General features: G+C 34.6%; 1 protein-coding gene across 2 annotated transcripts; it reads right to left on the minus strand.

Moving 5' to 3' along the window:
* Positions 1-1,874: 1,874 nt before the first annotated feature.
* Positions 1,875-21,497, minus strand: LOC142342076 (uncharacterized). 2 transcript variants are annotated; one of them, XM_075393257.1, is made up of 3 exons: positions 21,171-21,497; positions 11,181-11,402; positions 1,875-2,163 (listed from the first exon to the last, which is right to left on the minus strand). In XM_075393257.1, the coding sequence occupies exons 1-3, from the start codon at positions 21,488-21,490 to the stop codon at positions 2,160-2,162; spliced, it is 546 nt and encodes a 181-aa protein (XP_075249372.1). In that variant the 5' UTR covers positions 21,491-21,497; the 3' UTR covers positions 1,875-2,159. The 2 variants fall into 2 exon arrangements, with proteins under 2 accessions (XP_075249372.1, XP_075249371.1); XM_075393256.1 differs by lacking the exon at positions 1,875-2,163 and having other exon boundaries at positions 10,913-11,402.

Consider the following 21,497-nt stretch of genomic DNA (forward strand, 5'->3'; position numbering starts at 1 on the left):
ATTCTAAGCGAAATCAAGTGACAGTTGAGCAACAATTAATCCTCAAAGACAAGGAGACGAAAAAGTGAACAATTCCCCAATTATTGAAAATTTCGTAATTTGTTTAATATTGAAGGATATAAAAACAGCCATCCATTTAAGGAAATTTAACAATTCGATTTAGAAAAATCTGAACACCGGTAAAGAAAATACGGAAAACTCACTCAGCCCACGTTTGGACGAAATCAATCGAATTTTGTTCGAAAACGAAAGCAATTTAAAATTTTCTCCAAAATGAAATAGTTAATTTGATCAAATACGACTTGTATCTGTGGCATTGCCAAAAACCAAGGCAAAGTGTTTTAAATAGGAACTCAAAATTTGCAAATTTAATGAGACAGAAATGAACAAAAACTATACTACTAAAAATATAATTTAAAGTTAAACAAAAAAGATCGCAAAAAAATAATTTGACAAGTTGCTGGTCAAAAATTGTAGCCTGAAACGTCTATTCTACACCCTATTTAAAACAAGCGACTGAAATGAAGCAGCGGATTCAGGGACTCTGCTGCTATTACAAGTATTAATTTAAATACGTTAGCTAATTTGAAACATAACCGACCAACGTCGGAAGAAATGCTCTCGAACGACTAGTGGGAGCTCTAATCAATTGCAGCCTGCTTCAGTCGGGGGGGGGGGGTAGTTTAAATGGGACTAAGAAATTCACAAAGGCGCTTCAAAATAAACTCATTAAAACTAAGAAATACCACTATTAAGAAATAAAGTGAAAAAAAATGACTCCAATTTCGGCGCACTTATCATTTGGCTTTTAGTATTCAGTTGCCGCCAATTGAGTTCAGCTGCTTGAAATTGCCATTGAGAGAGAACTTAAGATCACGCAAAACGCGAAGAGTCATTCGAAAAGTCAAAAAAAAACTCAAGCAAAAATTTTGCATAAAAAAGACACACACGTTTACAATAATTTCTTCTCTTCGAGAAACATGTAGGTGACAAAATTTGCGGAATCTTTCAGAATATTTCCCCCACGAAAAATAGTGAATGTCCCGGAAATCAAAATTTGAAAACGACTGTAACGATTGATTCGGATTTTCCAATGATACCTTTATCTCTCCACAAAGATATCGAGCGAAATGACCAATAAATAGACCAAGAAATATTATAACGCACATTATTTGTGAGCTCCAAAAATACGACACTTTCATGAGTCCTATGGCATGGACTCATTGACTTTGAAAACAACTGTAATGAAAATTTGAAAGCGACTGTAACGATTGATTCGGATTTTCCAATGATACCTTTATCTCTCCACAAAAATATCGAGCGAAATGACCGATAAATAGACCAAGAAATATTATAACGCACATTATTTGTGAGCTCCAAAAATACGACATTTTCATGAGTCCTATGGCATGGACTCATTGACTTTGAAAACAACTGTAATGAAAATTTGAAAACGACTGTAACGATTGATTCGGATTTTCCAATGATACCTTTATCTCTCCACAAAGATATCGAGCGAAATGACCAATAAATAGACCAAGAAATATTATAACGCACATTATTTGTGAGCTCCAAAAATACGACACTTTCATGAGTCCTATGGCAGGGACTCATTGACTTTGAAAACAACTGTAAAGAAAATTTGAAAACGACTGTAACAATTGATTCGGTTTTTCCAATGATACCTTTATCTCTCCACAAAGATATCGAGCGAAATGACCAATAAATAGACCAAGAAATATTATAACGCACATTATTTGTGAGTTCCAATCCAAAAATACGACACTTTCATGGTTTTTTTTTCAATCAATTTGTCTTTGTCCTGCAAAAAAAATTGAATAAACGCATTTTGGACATCGTAGATTGACCAACGATTTGCAGAGAAAATCATAAAATTTAATTTGAAAGATCAAATATTTCTTGCAAGTATACAAAAATATATATCATTAAACGACATCCATAATGCAGCTGATTTTAAGATAACCTTCTTTTTGGGCGAGGACCACCATTTTTCAAAAATTGTTCCTCTATCAATAACAATCAGAGGCTAAATGAAGCTCAACAAAGAGAGGACCGAATTTCTAACTTTCTATCAGCATATCATTTATTGAGCTGCGGCTGCTTCATCATCAATAATACGGCTGTAATCTGAGAGCAGATCATCTGAAATAAATAACTCTCTATAAATGACTCTAAAATGAACATTAAAGCTAGTGTTTCAATCTTTATCTCTGTTTTGGATAGGTGTAGTATTGATATTCAACAAGCGAGCACTTATTGCTCCGACCCAACTAGTGGGTGGGGGGGGGGGGGGGAGGAACTATATACCCAAATGGGTTTTTTGTTCAGTCAATTTGGCCGATCGATATGTTCGTCGTAGAGAAATGTGCGTGGTATCATCGTCCAGCGTAGAATTCAAAATTATAAAGATTTTTTGATTTTCGTTCTGGTCTCATAGGGCAGTTCACTATCAAAAAAAATTCGAATTCTTTTTGAGAGCTCTTTTTTTATAGAACTTTTTTTTTGCTTTTTTAGGTCACCTAGAGACAAGTCACTTTTCATATCGAAATTCCGTTAAAGACAAACCACCTTTACAGTCAAATGAAGCCCAATGAACATAAAAAAATCGTTTTCAAGGAATTGCTCATGTTTTTTTAGCTTCGACTCTGAGTTTTGGTAATTTTAAATGAAATTTTGAATTTCTTTTTGAGGTTTTACTAATTTTCTGGAGTCCTATGGCATGGACTCATTGACTAACAGTGCAATATGTTCCGTAATGAGCACTAAGGGAACATATCTAGTGCTTTGAGTGGACAGCTAATGGCTGTTAAGGCTTTAAAAACAATTTTTCGAAATTGTTTTTAACATTAACCATCATAAACTTATTTTCTTGAACTGTAAATCAGTCTCAGTGATGACAGCACCCTCTTCCTTCCTACTGCAACCAAATTTCATCTGGCTAGCGGTTTTATCATCTAACTATTGGTTATTTGACTTCAATAAAAAAAGATTTCGAAAAAATTTTTTAAAATTTTTGGATATTTTGGTATTATTCGTTGCTTTTGAAATCTTATCACATTATCCAAATATTGATAGCTCCATTCGCTTAATGAAGACGTTCAGTGGATCACAGATACAGTTCTCATGGCAAAGCTTATGGATTAAATGGCTTCAACACTTTCTTCTTGCACTTTTCTACTGAATTTTTTTTGTTTTCGCCTGTTTGTGTTGTTGTCTTCATAATCATAAGAATTATTGTGATGTCTTATTAATTACCTATGCATGACAAACATTCCTGTACTCCCATCGGGGCATATTTTAGCGTATTTATTGACTTCCGTGGAAAGCTATTGAATTTAATGGCTTTTAAGAGTTATAAGATAATTTTTCAAAAAAATTTTTTGAACATCAACCAATCTAACTTTTTTCGTGAACTTTTAGTCAGTCTCAGTATTGACAGGACCCACAAGATTTCATAATTTTTAAATTTTTGGGTGCTTTTTCTTATTATTGGATCATTTGAAATCTTATTATCCTATTACTGCTAGTTCCCATTGGTTTAGGGAAGAAGTTCAACGGATCACAGATAAAGTTTTCAGAGAAGAGCTTATGATTTAAATTGCTTCGACATTTTCTTCTGGTACTTTTCTACTGAATGTTTGGTTTTTGCCTGTCTTTGTTGCTGTTTTCATAGTCATTAACTTATTGTAAGGTCTTATTGATGATATATGAATGGCAGACTCGTTGTCCCATCGAGGAAAAATTTAGCGTATTTACTGGCTTCCGTTGAAAATTCGACACATTTGTAGCTGATTTTTTTTTCTTGATTTTGCTGTTTTTGCCTGTTTTTGTTCTTTAGCTAGAAGTAAATTGCTGACAGATCTCATAAGCTTGTAATTGAGGATTGAATGAAAGATGTTACCCGAATCAGTCAGTTTATAGGGAATAGTGTTAAAGTTTATGACACACATTTTCAAATATTTTTCAGTTTTTGTTGTTCTTTTCTTCAAATTGTAACTTATTTCCATCAATGAGAGGTCCTTTTCTCTTCTTTCAGAACAATCGCGTAATGACAGATCCCAATGGTTTTCAAATGTAGCTCAAGTAAACTTATTTAATCTCTCAGTAAAAAATCTTCAGTTGAATAAGTAGAAATAACAATTGAATTAAAAATACAAAATATTCAGATAATAGCTAATGATTTTAATGGTAGCAACAGTTTGTGTTTTCGCAAACAGTTTGTAATTTTTTGAGTTTTTCTTTAGTTCGTTTCTGTGGCTTAGTCTAAGCAAAGACAGGTCCTTTTACTTTTGTAATGACTTTTTAGTAATTAATCACAGATTAATTATTTAAAAGCTAATGATTTTTAAGACTATTGAAATTTCTTGGTTTAATAAATGTTGATTGATTTTTGAATTTCGCCTCATTCTTCGTTCTTTGTCAAACTTGTTACCGAGTCTCATTGAGAAAACTTTTCATGTGCTGAATAGTTAGGAAAAAGTAGCTTTGTGTTGTTAGCTTTGTGTTGTTAAGATTTTATCTGACTGTCTTTTGAAGTTGTTAGTAGGTGCTTTTAAATTTAGATATTCAGTTTTTGCCGTGAAAATTTTGTTTTTGCTAATTTTGTTGTTTGATTTTGTCTCGTAGTCTCTGTAATTTCAGATCTCGTTGGCGCTGTAATGAGGCATGGCATTATGTATTTCAATTAGATAGTTTGTGTACCGAATGTTTTAAACTCAAACATCTATTTTTGTTATCTCTCCATTTGTTTCACAATTAAGTCAAAGATGTAGACGAGCTCGGGTCGGAACACACATCATGTGCAAACGCACATTAACGAGCCTCCTTGCTTAGGAACAAACTCTCCTATAAAAATCGCGTCAATTATTTAAATTCTGACTGGGAACGCAGTGCTGGGTAAGAGCCAAGTTGAGGCAGAATAATCCACTATGTTAAATGATATCATATTATCCCAGTAGCGCTGTTTTAATTTTAAAAAAGGTAAATTAAAAAATGCCCTCCCCAACACTGGATGAATATTGGCTGATCCATGGCTATCCCAGCACTACGTCTTCATAAAGCTTTTTGTATTGTTTAAATCTGTTAATAGAATGATATATACAAACATCAGATGAGGAAGTACAACAAAACACAGAGAGCATTAGAAAACAAACAAATAATGATGAAAGTAGATGAGTCAAACTAACAGCCTCCCTTCTTCAACCACAGCTCTCATCGAGGCATCTACAATTTCGGTCCTCCTAAGTGTCCGTGACCCACGAATGCAGAGGATAGAACTCCGCAAGGAGAGCAAAGCTGATTTTTGTCCTTAGATACAATCTTATATCAGCGTAGCTGTCCGCTTTTTGCGCAGAGAGCTTTGATGCCAGTTGTTTCAGCGCTTTTGAAGCTGATGGGCCAGCTCCACCAGTGCATGCAAAGACAAGCGGACAAAACGTTGCTTTCTCAACCTCAGTTATTCTTTGTTCATATTTGTTCTTTTTAATAGATTCATGGTACTTGTAGGCTTCGCTACTGCTTTCAGGGCAACTTTTTGCCAGCGGGTTGAAAATTTTCACATCAAAATAGGTTTTGTTGAACCTCGATTCCCAAAGTCCGTTGGCCTTGTTATCAAATCTTGCATCATCATCAGTTGTCGTTGATTTCAGAACAAAGGTTTCCCCTTGCAACGCCTGAAGATGAAGTTCGATCCCAACATCATGACAGACATCACTTAACAGTTTCGCAAAGGAATCGCGGAGTTCATTATGTCTCATGTGCGTGTATCATCCTTTCTGACAGTGGAGGGCATGTGCCACAGAGAAGTCATTGCATGCGCATAGTGATGGCATCTTCACTGGGTCCCGGCCATAGCGAAGGTCAATGCCATCACAAAACTCGTTTTCGTTAGGTCGAAGTGATAACGCTTCAATGGCATAGCGTTCAAGCAGCTTGATTCACCATTTTCACTAGCTAAGTCAAGTGAGCGAATCTCGTTCTTATTCAATTCGCTCTTAATTCTCGTCTTTGATTTGATAGCAAGCTCTTTCTCCTTTTTATTTCATGTATGATTTGTTGCTTTATTTTGGCTTCGGGCAGAGATAGGAAAAAAGGACTTGACAATTGAATTGATCGTTCATATTCTTTAAGGCGGTCATCAGGTTTAAGGATGTTCAGGTCACCCTCCCTTATCGGCAACGAGAAGATATCCCTGTATTTTGTATTGTAGGCGAAATTCTTTAATAGATTAGGTAATAGCTCATCCTTGATTGATTTCTCACATTCTCTTAAAAGGTCTTGAATATTGGGTGCTGTACGTGCTAAGAAGGTCAATTTATGCTGAACCGATGAAGTGAACAATTTATAAACATTTTGAGTTGAAACATTGGCATGAGCGGCTAGCTTTCTTAACAACGACTTCTGCTGTTTTAGTGATCTTTCTACAATTTTTTTTCTGCATTATCAGAACCTATTACACTACCAAGTACTCCACAACCGTCAACTATTTCAACTGCGTCGTGAACAAAAATCTGCTGTTCTTTTTCAAAAAGCTGTTCTTTTGTAATGATGTGGCATTTGGTAATATGGTAACCAAAAGCAGGACCGTGTTTTTTCAATGAGTCAAAAAGCTTTTTGACTCATTTAATAGTGCGGAAGACGGCTGAGAGATAACAACCTAATGTAAATTGTGCATAAGATAAGCCTGACATAGCATAACAAGAAGCTCTGCTTGTACAACGTATACTTGGCTAGAGAAATGAGGCCTTGAGCAGCAAGAACATGAGAATGGGTTATAAGAGATGCCCAAGATCGAGAGCTTAACACAAGTTGGTACAATGGTTAGCACACTTTTGCTTGCAAGTAAGATATACTGATTCGAATGCAGTACTGTTCGTTTATCACATTAATTGCGCCTGCTAAATCCCCCTAAGATAGTTCATTAAGATGTTTTTAGTGTACGGTCCTACAAGCTATAGCTCTCTTCAGCCTATATATCGACCACATTGTAAAAAGAAGAGCTCTGTGGTACTGCATATAATATTGTAAAAAAATTGATTGTTAAACCTAACGGTTTAGGTACCTGACCAATTTCAAAAACGTTTTTATTTCTCCATTGAAAATAATATTCCAGAGGCGTATATAATTCGACAAATGTATTTGAGTGGAGCACTGTAGCCCTCAAATGATCAGCTTGCTCGAAAAAACAATAGAAACAAAAAGGAAGCACAGTAATATGCGTCCGCAGATAATGCTCCCACCCCACTCATCCGCATTTTTGACTTAATTGCCTCCCAAATAAGGAAGAGGGAGGAAAATTTCAAAAAATCACCCACTCTACGAAACGAAATGGCATATGCGTAAAAAAACTTGTTATAAACTCAAACCAATATATGAATTAAATAATGCCCAATTAGAGCGTGGATGAGACCTGTCAATATGAGGCCAGACAAACAACAAAAACGAAAAGGCAAAAAATAATTACGGCCGAAACTATTTAAAAAACACACAGTAACAAAGTGAAAACAACATCAGACAAAAACTAAGGCGAAGGTAAATAACCTGTCCTTCAACAGAGCGCAGATAGGATCTGTCCATAATGGGACTTGATATCATTTTTTGAAACCAATAAATTTCAGAAGTCATAACACCTAATCAGATTCATGGATAACTCCTTGGGAAGCCAATGGGACCTGTCACTGGTGAAATAAGTCATAAGATTACAAAATAAAAACTACCGGAAAAAAATAGAAAAATTAGGAACAATTTACAAAAATACAGTGTTGAAGCCATTGAAATCATAAGCTATTTACTGAAGACTTTAAATATGTATTCTTGGGCCTAATTTGACCCTCTTCAAAGGGACAAAGTGAAAGGCAACAAAAAGAACCACAAACAATGAAGTTTTACTCAAAAATGAAGTTTTACAATAATACATCGTGTTACAGCTATAAAATCATCAGCTAAAATATAAAATCAATATTAGAGAAGACATGACAACGATAACATAATATTCGTAAAAAAATTATATGTTCCATTTGGCCTCCTCTCAATACCAGTGCGACCTATCATTAATGTGATAGCGTGACAAGGCACCACAAAACAACCTCAACATGGGCAATTTTCCCAAAATTACAAAATTTTCATTGAGACTCATTGTATCAACGTCATACAATCAACCTTTAAAACGCCATAAAACGGCTAGTTCAAATAATTATTCATTCACTAGAATGACAAAAGACATGTCAATAATGAACTAAGGTGTCAAATTGACAGAAATAAGACTTAGATGAATGGCAAAGTTCAAAACTTCACTGATTTTTTTAAACAATTATATTCTAAGAGCCAACAGGTATCAAATGAAAGCTTGAGATGGATTTCCTTGTATTTTCCTATAAAACAATTGATCCGTAGATTAAAGTTAGAAAGTCATAAAACTACGAAGAGGACACCAAATCCAAGCCAAATTAAAGAACTCATTAAAGGTTTACGAAAACAATTTGCCGGAGCCATAATGAGCTGTTCTCTGGAAAAATAATGTAAGCTTATTGGCCCCCATTGAACTGAAATTGGATCTCTCAATAACTGAACTTTGATATGAATTGTCTGCAAACAAAGTGCGAAAAGATTTAGAGCGCCGATGAGACCTGTCAATATGAGGCCAGACAAACAACAAAAACAAAAAGGCAAAAAATAATTACGGCCGAAACTATTTAAAAAACACACAGTAACAAAGTGAAAACAACATCAGACAAAAACTAAGGCGAAGGTAAATAACCTGTCCTTCAATAGAGAGCAGATAGGATCTGTCCATAATGGGACTTGATATCATTTTTTGAAACCAATAAATTTCAGAAGTCATAACACCTAATCAGATTCATGGACAACTCCTTAGGAAGCCAATGGGACCTGTCACTGGTGAAATAAGTCATAAGATTACAAAATAAAAACTACCGGAAAAAAATAGAAAAATTAGGAACAATTTACAAAAATACAGTGTTGAAGCCATTGAAATCATAAGCTATTTACTGAAAAGATTTTAAATATGTATTCTTGGGCCTAATTTGACCCTCTTCAAAGGGACAAAGTGAAAGGCAACAAAAAGAACCACAAACAATGAAGTTTTACTCAAAAATGAAGTTTTACAATAATACATCGTGTTACAGCTATAAAATCATCAGCTAAAATATAAAATCAATATTAGAGAAGACATGACAACGATAACATAATATTCGTAAAAAAATTATATGTTCCATTTGGCCTCCTCTCAATACCAGTGCGACCTATCATTAATGTGATAGCGTGACAAGGCACCACAAAACAACCTGAACATGGGCAATTTTCCCAAAATTACAAAATTTTCATTGAGACTCATTGTATCAACGTCATACAATCAACCTTTAAAACGCCATAAAACGGCTAGTTCAAATAATTATTCATTCACTAGAATGACAAAAGACATGTCAATAATGAACTAAGGTGTCAAATTGACAGAAATAAGACTTAGATGAATGGCAAAGTTCAAAACTTCACTGATTTTTTTTAACAATTATATTCTAAGAGCCAACAGGTATCAAATGAAAGCTTGAGATGGATTTCCTTGTATTTTCCTATAAAACAATTGATCCGTAGATTAAAGTTAGAAAGTCATAAAACTACGAAGAGGTCACCAAATCCAAGCCAAATTAAAGAACTCATTAAAGGTTTACGAAAACAATTTGCCGGAGCCATAATGAGCTGTTCTCTGGAAACATAATGTAAGCTTATTGGCCCCCATTGAACTGAAATTGGATCTCTCAATAACTGAACTTTGATATGAATTGTCTGCAAACAAAGTGCGAAAAGATTTCGAAAAAAGACAGCGCCCCAGAACAATACGAACTCTTTTTGATTTTAAAGCTGGCAATGAAAGAAATAGCCTTGCTATCAAACCACACACTTATTGAAAGTGCTTAATTCTTCCAAAAAAACTATTGCAATACATAATTATGCAAAAATCAACATATCAAAAAACAAAAAAGGCATTTTGGATAAGTATCAATTCAAATTAGCAAATAACCGGCAATTTCGTCAAGTGTTGACAAAGTGGGTTAAAGGAGCATATTTGGTGTCGTTTTCCTGAAAACTGAATTTTCAAAAATTTAGCGACAATTTCAACCAAAAAATTTAGGTCAAACTGTTCAAAATCCCTCCTGTATCTTTCAAGGTAAAAACACCATCATCAAAATGTTCATAAAATTTATGAAAATTTGCGCAAACCTGAAAAAACATTACCGATCAACGTCAGAAGAAATGCCCTCGAAGGACCAGTAGGAGCTCAAATCCATTGCAGCCTACTTCAGTCGGGTGAGGGGGTATCTAAATTAACCGAGGGTGCTTCAAATGACAGAGGTTATTATATACCACTATAACCACTAATAAAATTCAAAGTAAAGTAAATCGCAACAAATTTGGGCGCACTTTTCATCTTACTTTTAGTAGTTAACCGCCACCACATGAGTTCAGCTGCTACCACGTTTTAATGAGAGCAAAATTTAGATCACATCCTTCGAAAGCAGTTAATTGCGTCAAATGTCAAATAATCACAAACACTATAAACCTCAATAACTCCTCGAAAAAAAAACGTTCTAATTTAATAAACTGCGCTTGGCGGGCTTTCTAAGGATACCACTCACAGATCTCTGAATATATCGATCGGCCAAAATTGACTCAACAAAAAAAACAGATGGGCATATAGTCCCCTCCACTATTTTTTTTAAAATTTCTCACGAAGTTGAATAAAACGCTCATTCGGTCAGTACTAAAAGCACCATATGGTATCTCTTAATCGGAATCTTGCTTACTTTGTTTTGATAGATTATTGGCTTCGGATAAACACGTTCTTTCTTTCTTTCTAAAGAACTTCCAATTCAAATCACAACATAAAAATCAATTGCGATATCGAAAAATGGATCCAAAAAATCAAGCCGATAGATGAGATGAATGTTAGAAAACAGAGCAAAACGATATTGAAAACTGATGAAAAATGAAGCAAAACTGTTTTGGCTCGATTGCAACCGTTTTCTGTACTTTTTATTTTAGAAGACAATAATAACGTTAAAAATATCGCAGTAGTCAAAAGCTCAAACTATCTTGCAGTTGATGTTTTGTAAGGATATTGTGCATCAACAGCTGTTATGTACTTGTCAGTCTCAATGGGGGGCATTTTCTTCTGTCTCTTCCCTTCTCCCGAATAATCAAACAGGTATCCATGAGGGGTGCGTTTGCTCGATGCTGAATCAATTGGGTCTGGTCTGTGGAATCGGACGTAGTCTTTTGGCCTCACTAACGGTTTCCAAGAAGGGTCAACTGGTCCACCTTCAGGGCGAAAGCGGATTAGAGGTGAATAGATGTGCTTCTTCCATCTAATAAAACAATTATTTTCTCCTTATGAAATGATTTCAGTTCATAATCACTAATGTTCACCTATTGTTATTAGTCAGGCAAAGTTCATATGATTTCACAACACCATAACGATTTTCACAGACCAATATAGAGGACAAATTTAAACTCATTTAAGGTATTTGGGTTAAAAACTGTTAAACTTGTTCGAAAAATAGTCGATGAATAGATTTGAGCATTAGCTGCTGTCATTACTAGCTCGTTTTGGTCTAATTTCACGCCACTATTCAATTTTCTGTGGGCATATTTAACTTCAAAACAGCCAAAAACCGATTGAGCAGAATTTCCAGTTTTGAACTTAATATTTGTAATTGCATAACATTTTTACGACTCGAAGAGGAGTATTGAGATTCTACAGGTTTTTTATTAGCAGAAAGCAAGTTTGTTCATGACTTGAATTTTGACTTCTTTCAGTTCGAGCATTTACCTCCGTTTTTGATTGTTGACTTCTGTTTTCGAACATTGTACTTTAACAATAGCTTAGTTTGTAATGTATAGTAATTAGGAACTACTGGTAATATTCAAGGTGAAGAGGTCATTTTGAGAAAGTTTGATCCCATTTAACTACCTACCTACCCCCCCCCCAAAAAAAACTACCCCCCCCCCCAAAAAAAACTACACCCCCCACGTACCTACCCCCCCAACGTTATGTGCCTCCCCCCCCCCCTCCCAACGTACCTACCCCCCACCCCCCTCGTACCTACCTACCTACCCCCGCAACGTACCTACCCCCACCCATCTACCTACACCCCCCATACCACCTACCTGCCCCACCTACTAACCCCCCCCCCACCCCCTCACCAGCACCTACCCACACCCCTGAACTGAAAAAATTTTAACGCTTTTTATGTTATATTGGTCTACTATTTTTGTTATTTCTAGTGTTTTTTTCGATATTCTGATTTTGTCCAAGTTAGGGTAGAGATTACTTTGCACGACGATTCCAGTCGTTTCCAGTATTCTACCGGCTATGTTTCAAAATGCGGCAATATGCCAGGCCGCTTTTTTCTCGATTCCAGCATAGTAGAGGCAAAAGAGAAGCTTCAACTTTTAGTTCTGATTTTTTAAAAAAAACCATTGATTTTTTTAAACTACCAATATTATTATAGGATGAAAAAGGGAACATTTTTCAAAATGGAAGGAAACAAGAGACAGAAAACTGAAAATCCGTATTGGGGGATTGGCGAAGGTGTAGACTAATAACAATTATTTTTTAATAAGAAACAAAAAAATATGTTTTATAATATGTTGGCTTCTCCAGATTACTGAACAATCACAGAAACTTTAAAATTATAGATACTAAAAAAAGCAAATTGAATGACTGGAAAAAACAAACATTTGTATAATTCAATGAAATAAGAAAAGCGACGAACATCAAACGGTTCATGAACAAAAAGTAAAACTACGCAATTTTTCAAGTTTCTTCCAAATTACGCTAAAACACAAAACTATGTCCTTTAATTAAAACAAGAATCGCTGTGACGAAGACGTTACAAAGCTGAGTGAATGCGTAACACTTAAGAAAAAAATCTGATAAAAAATATCTTAAGACAATGAAAAAGATTTACCTTTTTAATCATTTTTTCCTATTACTGTGAGTAGCTTCTAATTTCAAATTCTCAAGTTCTCCGACTTTAATCAACGGACACGGTACAGATCAGATAGTATGTTTTACTTCATGCAATAAAAACAAACAATTTTCAGAAAAATAAAACTTTTTGCAAAAATTTACACCAAACGCTACAAATCAGGTCGGTTAGAGTTTTGGTTTTAACAGAACAAAAAAATATGAAATATGGAGCTGAACCATAATGGTATATTGAAAACCAGATCAATGGAAAAAATAAATCCTCGAGAAAACACAACGAACTATATATAATTTTCAGCCTCAACTTGGTTTTAAAACTCAAGCTCTACGGTTGGCTTCCAACTAATCAGCAGTATAACATCAAAAAATATCAGCCGACTTATGTCACACGAATTGCTCTCGAACAGCAGGCAAGGCAATTTAATTCAGGGGCTGTAGCCTACACAAATTTTTCTTTAAGGGTGCAAAAATAGTTTACAACGCCGGGATTCAAACCATTGGCCTCCAGCTCCCTGACCAAAGCACTGGCAACTCAGCTATCAGGCCCTCCTTCTCGCTATGCTGCAATCTATTTTATTTTAGCAACAAGCTTTATTTCGAAGTGAGAGCAATAGAAATCACTCAAATAAAAGAACGAAACCGTGAAAAAGTCTTGAGACGTCAAGAAATGTTCTAGAAGAAGAGCACAAAATGGTCAAACGAAAAATTTGCATTGATAAAATACATTATTTACAATTATTGCTATGATCTTTGTTGAAGAGCAACTAAAACTACAGCAAAAATCAATATGATTTTTCGATGAATATTTTAAAGGTCAAATTTACTTTCTTATTGAAAGAGGGGAAAAATACTTGTTTTAACTTTGTGCAAACTAAACTTTCACTCCAGCTTAACCAATTTACTTCAATATTTCAAGGAAACATTGCAATGATGTTCCTTGAAATCGTTTAACGTTTGATTTAATTAAAACTGCACACAATAGACCGAATATAGAAATTTGAAATAAAAACTAAGATACAATTTTTGCCAAAAAAAATAAACTGAGATTCATCAACTTATGTGACACAACTTTTGAATATTTTTTCAACGTCTTAATTGGTTTTAGAATTTCCGCAGTAGCTCTCAATTCCAATTATTTGGTAAAAAAATTCACCAGTATTATATACTTGAAAAAAAAGAGAAAAACATGGCTTAGAAGACAATCGGAGAATTTTATCATTCAGTTTCTGCCAGTTTTTAAGCTTCACATGAAGATCGCTTCCTATCAATTATCTGTTTGTATGTTTCAGTTGGCATATGTGCATCAAAGCTCGACTGTCGCTGATTTAACAATAATTTTTTTTCAGCACTTTAAATTTTTGCGGATTATTCTGGTTGATCATCAATTTTCCGCAAAAAAAAAAACCGTTTTATATTGCAAAATATACCACAATGCAAGGTGTTACATCTGATAACAGTTGATGGCAAGGAAATTTTCAGCCAGGTTTTTACATTTAAGAAAACCTTACTAAAAATGCTTCAAAATTATTGCTCCAAGTATTATAGAGACAGGGAAAAGAGTTTTATTCTCCACAGCAGAGAAATGTTTTTAGCCGATGGAGACGTATGCTAAAATATTCTGTGCAACTAACTCTCAAAGGGTCGCTTGTTCTGTTTGGGTATACAAAGTCGGAGAAAAAATTCTTCCTCTTCTAACATTCTTTTCTCAGTAACAAGTTTTCACCAAAAATCGTTAGCTTATAAAAAAAATACACAAGTCGAATTATTATCTCTAAAAAACGCAAGAACTTAAAAGAGACATATCTAGGCTAGTTAGACTGGTCACCAAATTCAGAGCACTTTTACGTTCCTTTTAAGCAAATTGTACACGAAATCTGTAGGACATTGCAAGTGCACCAACTTAAGTTTAAAGCAGAAACATCCTAAGCAACAACTGTGCTTAAACCAAGAAACTGAATAATTCTTGTAACTTGAAAACTGCCAAGTTGCAAATTCTTGTAACTATTCATTCGCCATCAACTCAGATATTTCACATCTAATTAAGAAAAGCATTAAATACAGCATATTCAGGCACAGTAAGGTGGGTTACGAAACTTGTTTTAAGTAATGTTTAAGTAATGTTAAAGAGGTGAAACGAAAAATGAAGCGTAAGAAAATTCGCATAACATGAAAAATAAGACTAAAATAACTGCTACAATCTTCAATTGAGTGCATTAAATGCTCAGATACCATAATTTGTAATTTCGAGTATAAAAATACTGCTATAGCTATCCTTAGATTGTAAACTTCAGATTTGCAGCAGAGAATTAAAAATTCCCCTAGACTATCACCGACGGTTATATTGTAAGATATTGCAAAAATTTCGTGAAAAAACGTATAATTCTAAAAGATCTTGCAAAAACCTTATGAATAACGAATAATCCTAAAAAACCCTTGCAAAAATCTTGTGAAAAAACGAATACTCCAATAAGATCTTCAATAAGAATACTCAAAAAACGCAAGATCATACAAGATAACCGACAGAGTGCGACTAGCGCAGCCACAAGCGCATGAAGGCATGAAATTTTGTTAATCTAGCCCAAATAAAACTGCACATCAATCAGGAATTTAAATTTTCCAACCCTTCCCAATTTCTATTTTTGAATAAACCACTCTCCTCATCACGCTAATTGCCTTTGCAAAAGCTTTCATTTTATGACGTCAAAACGTGCTTCAAAACTAAAAGCATTTCTGCAGAAAACACAGAGGACTTATTCCTTTTGTTCACTTTGCGTGTTTCAAGTGCGGCAATTGCACAATCAAAATGCATGTCAAACACTCGAGAGCAATTTTGATCAAAATTCAGCATAGTTAAAATTTGGTCAATTAAAAACACAGGAAAACTCAATGAGGAAAATTGAACACGATTAAATTTTTCAAAATGTCTAGACAACAATAAGAAATAGTCAATATTTTTGAATGACTATTATCTGTTTAACTTTCTGTTGTCAATTTTCCTTCGAGCATGTACATATATAGGTCTTTTTTAGTAACTTCATAACATTTTCAGATTGAATTTCAGTTGCACATAATTACACTGCAAAACGATAAATGAACTATCAAGCTCATACATATTAGAAGTAAACCTGGGAAAGGTATTGTTGAGGGGGTGGTGCGATTTAATTATTAATGATAAAACAGGTAAAAGAGTGTTTCTTCGGCATAAACCCAAATCTCATTTATGGATAAAAAAGAAACATTGACTACTGTCACTAGGGTCATATTTTTCAACTTGCTGTTTTCATACAAGCTAGTGAAAATTGCTGTGCAAAGAGTTGTTTGATATGGCTCGAAAAAAGAACGCAAATAGTCTAGTATCAATACCAATAAGCATTAGAGATCACAACCAAGAATTATAAAGTTCAAAGAGCGAGCATTTATGATTGGGCATTCTAGGGTTTACCCGTTTCCATTTTTGGTTTCTATTTCTGATTTCTATTTTTTTTTGGAAATTAGAGCAGCCAGATTACCAAAAAACATGCAAGTTCATGCAAAATCTTCAATTAAAGCATACCATACACTTTTTGAAGGCATACAACAACCGTTAGAAGTTCCGTCTGGTGGCAAGGAACAAAACATCAAATGATGCCGAGAGTCAAAAACTCACCAAAACTCATTCATAAACAAATGGTACCTGAGTCAAAAAAGCGTCAGATAAATGTTGAATCTGATAAATTGATCACAATTACACGTAACTAGATTACAGTTGCACAATCAAAATGCATGTCAAAAACTCGAGTGCAAATTTGATCAAAAATTCAGCATAGCTAAAATTTGCTCTATTAAAAAAAATACAACTCAATGAGGAAAATTAAACACGATTAAATTTTTCAGAATGTCTCGACAAGAGTAGGAAATAGTCAACAATTTTGAATGACTATTATCTGTTGAACTTTTTTGTTGCCAATTTTCTTTCAAGCATGTACATACTAGGTCTTTATTAGTTACTGCATACTTAATAACATTTTCAGACTGAACTTCAGTTGCACATTATTACACTGGAAAACAATAAATGAATTATCAAGCTCATAAATATTAGAAGTAAGCCTGGGAAAGGCATTGCGGGGGATGCGATTTAATTATTAATGATTCATTAGGTCACAGAGCGTTTCTTCGGCATACACCCAAATCTGATTTATGGATAAAAAGGAAACATTAACTACTGTTACTAGGGTCATATTCTTAAACTTGCTGTTTTCATATATGTTAGTGAAAATTGTTGTGCAATAAGTTGTTTGATTTCGCTCAAAAAGAACCCGAATAGTCTCTTTTGACAAAAAAAAAACATTGTAAACACAAAAAAAGTCAGAGTAAGGAATGGCCTCTGCTCTCCAAAGGCTGATTGCAGTTAGCTTAAGAGATAGAGTAGACTCACTGGTTTAGCAGTCAAAAAGAGTGGCGGAGGTGCGCCAATACAGGTCTGTCGGTGGGAAGGTTTTAAACCTACCAAACTATACAACATAATATTAAGCTTCATGTACAGTTTCGGTGAAAGGTACATTTAGAAACTTCTAAAACGCTGATAAGCGACCTTATACAAAATTTACCAATTAATGGGGGAAAAGTCAAATCTGTAGAGACAGACGAACAATGCTGAAAGGAAAAACTACGCAAGAAACTAGAAGGACCTAAAAAACTGTGCCCATATTTTATTTGACATAAACAACTGTCACAAAAATTCACGGCAAACCATATCATCATAAATCGATATCACTAAAAAATCGAAGAGAAACCTTTCTCTAAGCAGATGTTTGTGCCCAAAAAACCGTTACAAATAGATTGTCGGAAAAAAACTTAATTGATTCCCATGACCACGATTGGGATTGAAATAACAGAATGGAGAAGTTTGCTGCACAAAAATATTTTTAGAGTACAAACAATTTTGAACTAATTTCGTAGTTGGACATATTACTGCTTCCTACCGAGAGCATCCAAGGGCTAGTTTCAATACCAATAAGCATTAGATATCATAACTCGGACTTATAAAGTTCAAACAGCGGGCATTTATAATTGGGCATTATTGTGGTTACCCAATGCTATTTTTGATTTCCATTTAAAAAAATTAGTGGAGCCATATTACTAAACATGAAATTTCATACAAAAAACCTTAATCACAGCAAAACATACAATTTTTCGTTCGCATACAACAACCATGAGCAGTTCCATCTGGTGGCAAAGAACAAAAGATCAAATGAAGGCGAGAGTCAGACACTCACCAAATATCATTCAAAAACAAATGGTACCTAAGGAAAAAAAAGCGGTAGATAAAAGTTTAATCTGATAAATTGATCACAATTACACTTAATTAAAATCAATCAACTGTTAAATTTCGGGAAAACTGACAAAAAGCAGCAATAAGAGTAGAGATTCAAAAATACTGGAATATTTCTGTGAAAAAATTAGTTTTAAAGTCATAAAATCCAAAGCTATTAAATTATGATTCGTTAACGGCCCATTAATACTACCATGCGACATGTTTCGCTAATACTTTGATAGTACTCCGTTAGTACTTGTTGAATTCGCTAATACTTCGTGGAAACATTGAAAGCAATAGCTATGAACAAACAACTTAGGCCGCTTTAGCTAACCATGATTGATCTGACAAGTAATCAGATTGAGTGATTTGACATTCAACAGTACAAAATTCTCACAGAACAAAAAAAATCGCAAATGCTTTTTTGAAATATATAGTATCCAAGTAAAAAACACCAACTGTGAACTGAACACATTATAAATCATTAACTCGATGAGAACTGTGATCAATGATACCGCAACAAGAAAGTTTCAAAACTAGAAATCAATTGAAACTAATACATAGCATCTGTTACGCGACAAAAGATAGCCACTAATACCAGTCGGTAATTAGATTATCAAACAAAAGAAAAAGAATGCAACCAGCAAAACAAAAATTCAAGAAATTTTATTTTAAAAAACTGATTAAATCAAGAACGATACTACTAACTCAACTAAAATCATTTATTCCGCATTATCAAACGATAGGAACTATCAATAATTAGATGATACATTAAGGCGACAAAGAACTAAAAAACCGGGAAAAATATTGGCGATAAAGTAGAAAAAAATCAATCGATAACAATGGAAACAATTGTTAGGTTCAATTGTTATCTTAAAATTTTATCTACTTTATCACTACTACTCTTCCCCATTTTTTAATTCTTTGTTGGACAACAAAGAACTAAACAACCGGGAAGAATTGTCGTGATAAAGTAGACAAAATCTTCAGATAACAATTGAAACTAACTGTTATCTAATTGTTTCAATTGTTATCTAAAGATTTTAATGTATAATCTCATTATTGATAGTTCCTATCGTTTGGTAATGGGATATAAACGATTCTAGGCATAAATTACATCGCATCCACTACGCTTCATCAAATGTTCAATTAAAACAGTCGTTTGTTGAGACTAACAAGAAAAGAAAAAAACTACAAAAACGGCAAAACAAGAAACAACCGATATGTCATAAAACAAACACTGTCGAAGTCGTAAAAAACCATTGACTGACTTTTCATGAGTTCAAAAAGACAACTAGGCGTTTCTAGAATACATGCATGACATCTGAAAACAATTAAAAATATCAGGAAAAACAGCCAAAATAGAAGTCGAATTACCTGAAGTAAAAATAATTACTTTCAAAAACAGAAAACAGTTCAAACACCAATTTATCACTACTTCAAGGTCATTTGAAAAAAAACGCTCCAAAATTCATCGTTTTTTAGCTTCTTTTACTATTCTAGCGCAACTAAAACCATCAATCAAGATTGACATCTCAGTGACATAAGCCGAACATATCTTAAAAGATAGCCCAAAAATAAATTCCAAACCCGTACAATTCCTCAAATTACTCAATGACTCCTCTCTGCCAACAATAGCACCTCACAAAACTATTACATACTGAAACTTTCCAAGACACAAAAAAAAATCAATTTAAAGTTAAATAAGGCAATGGAACACTTAAACCCCGAAACCAACCGAACCAAAATAGAAATTCAATAAAATCCTGATATAATAGAAATGTCTATAAAAATATTTCTCTTTAAATCTCTAAAAAAAATCGAGACTATCAAAATGCCAAAGCAAATTAGGAAAGCCATAATTAGCTCACAGAGCTGTAAAAATCTGAAGAAAAACAGAAACTCCAAGCACGCAACAAAAATAAGTACATATTACCTTATTATTTGTGAACTTTCGCTACAAAACACTGTTTTATGTCAACGGTATTGTAATTAGTTTGTAACTGAAACGTCTTTTAGCAATAGATGTCTTTCCAATTTTCAACGAATGCAATAAAACGAAACAAAAATCGAAAAGTAGCAAAAACGGCCTGCAAAAAAAAAGTAACTTGAAAATATCAAAAATAGCAGTGCGAATTGCTCTCAAACCCCTGGTGAGCATTTGGCTTCCTCGGTAGCGTACGGCAGGGGGTCGAGCGAGCTGGGCTACGGGTGGAACGATGTGCAGGGGTGTGGAGGCTGATATTGGAGGAGGCGCGAAACGTGTCCGTTTGTCAACTCGGACGTTCCCTCACACAATAAAATTATGTCTCCAAAACAGTTTCGGTTAATCGCATGCTTGGAGTCCAGTAAGCCCAAAGTCTTCAAGGGAAACTTGGGCCCTCCCTGCGTTACCTACCTGTTTGCTTATATCGTTTTCGAGGATGAGACCAATTAAACATAAACCAACTAATGTCGGAAGAATTGCTCTTGAACGACAGGCGAGGCAATCTAATTCAGTGGCTGTAGCTAAATTTTTCTTTACGGGTGCAAAAACAGTTTACCACGCCGATTCGAACCATTGCCCTCCCACTCCCTGACCAGAAGCACTACCCACTCGGCTATCAGGCCTATTTTTTGCTATGCTGCAATCGATTTTATTTTAGCAACAGGCATTACTTCGGAGTGACAGCAATCGAGATCACTCATAAATGAAGAACGAAAGCGTGAAAAAGTCACTTGAGATGTCAAAGAATGTTCTAGAAGAAAAACGCAAAATGGTCAAGCGAAAAATTTGCACAAAAAAGACCAACACGTTTACAATAATTGCTATGAACTTCGTTCAAGAGCAATTAACAAGGTAATCCTCACCTCAATCCCCAATAAGGTGCAATAAATTTCTCCCCGTTCGACATTTTCTTAAGAAGAATCTCAACTCCTCGTCTGCCAGTGGCAATTCTCTTATGAATTGAGTACCCATTGTACCTCGTGATTGGAGTCGCCCTCGATGGTCGCCACTTGACACTTCGGAAATGTCCGATGTCATGCGGCTGCCTTGTGAAGTCTAAACTGGTCGAATGGGTTTGAGGTAGAATATATTTATTGACACGTGACAGGACTTTGGAGGCTGGTTTTGAAAGCAGCCCGCGTCCTTGGTGGAACACGGTTGCTAGGAATCCGCCTCCGAGCATGAAATCT

The sequence above is a fragment of the Convolutriloba macropyga genome, chromosome 7, assembly GCF_964194025.1.
Source record: "Convolutriloba macropyga chromosome 7, txConMacr16.3, whole genome shotgun sequence".
NCBI classification, from domain to species: domain Eukaryota; kingdom Metazoa; phylum Xenacoelomorpha; order Acoela; family Convolutidae; genus Convolutriloba; species Convolutriloba macropyga.

Excerpts from the sequence above, each read along its gene's own strand:
- LOC142342076 (XM_075393256.1), bottom strand. The coding sequence starts at position 21,490 with ATGCTCGGAGGCGGATTCCTAGCAACCGTGTTCCACCAAGGACGCGGG. Across the intron at positions 11,403-21,170 it reads GCACCTTATTGGGGATTGAG|ATGGAAGAAGCACATCTATT; the intron begins GTGAGGATTACC and ends TTGTTTTATTAG.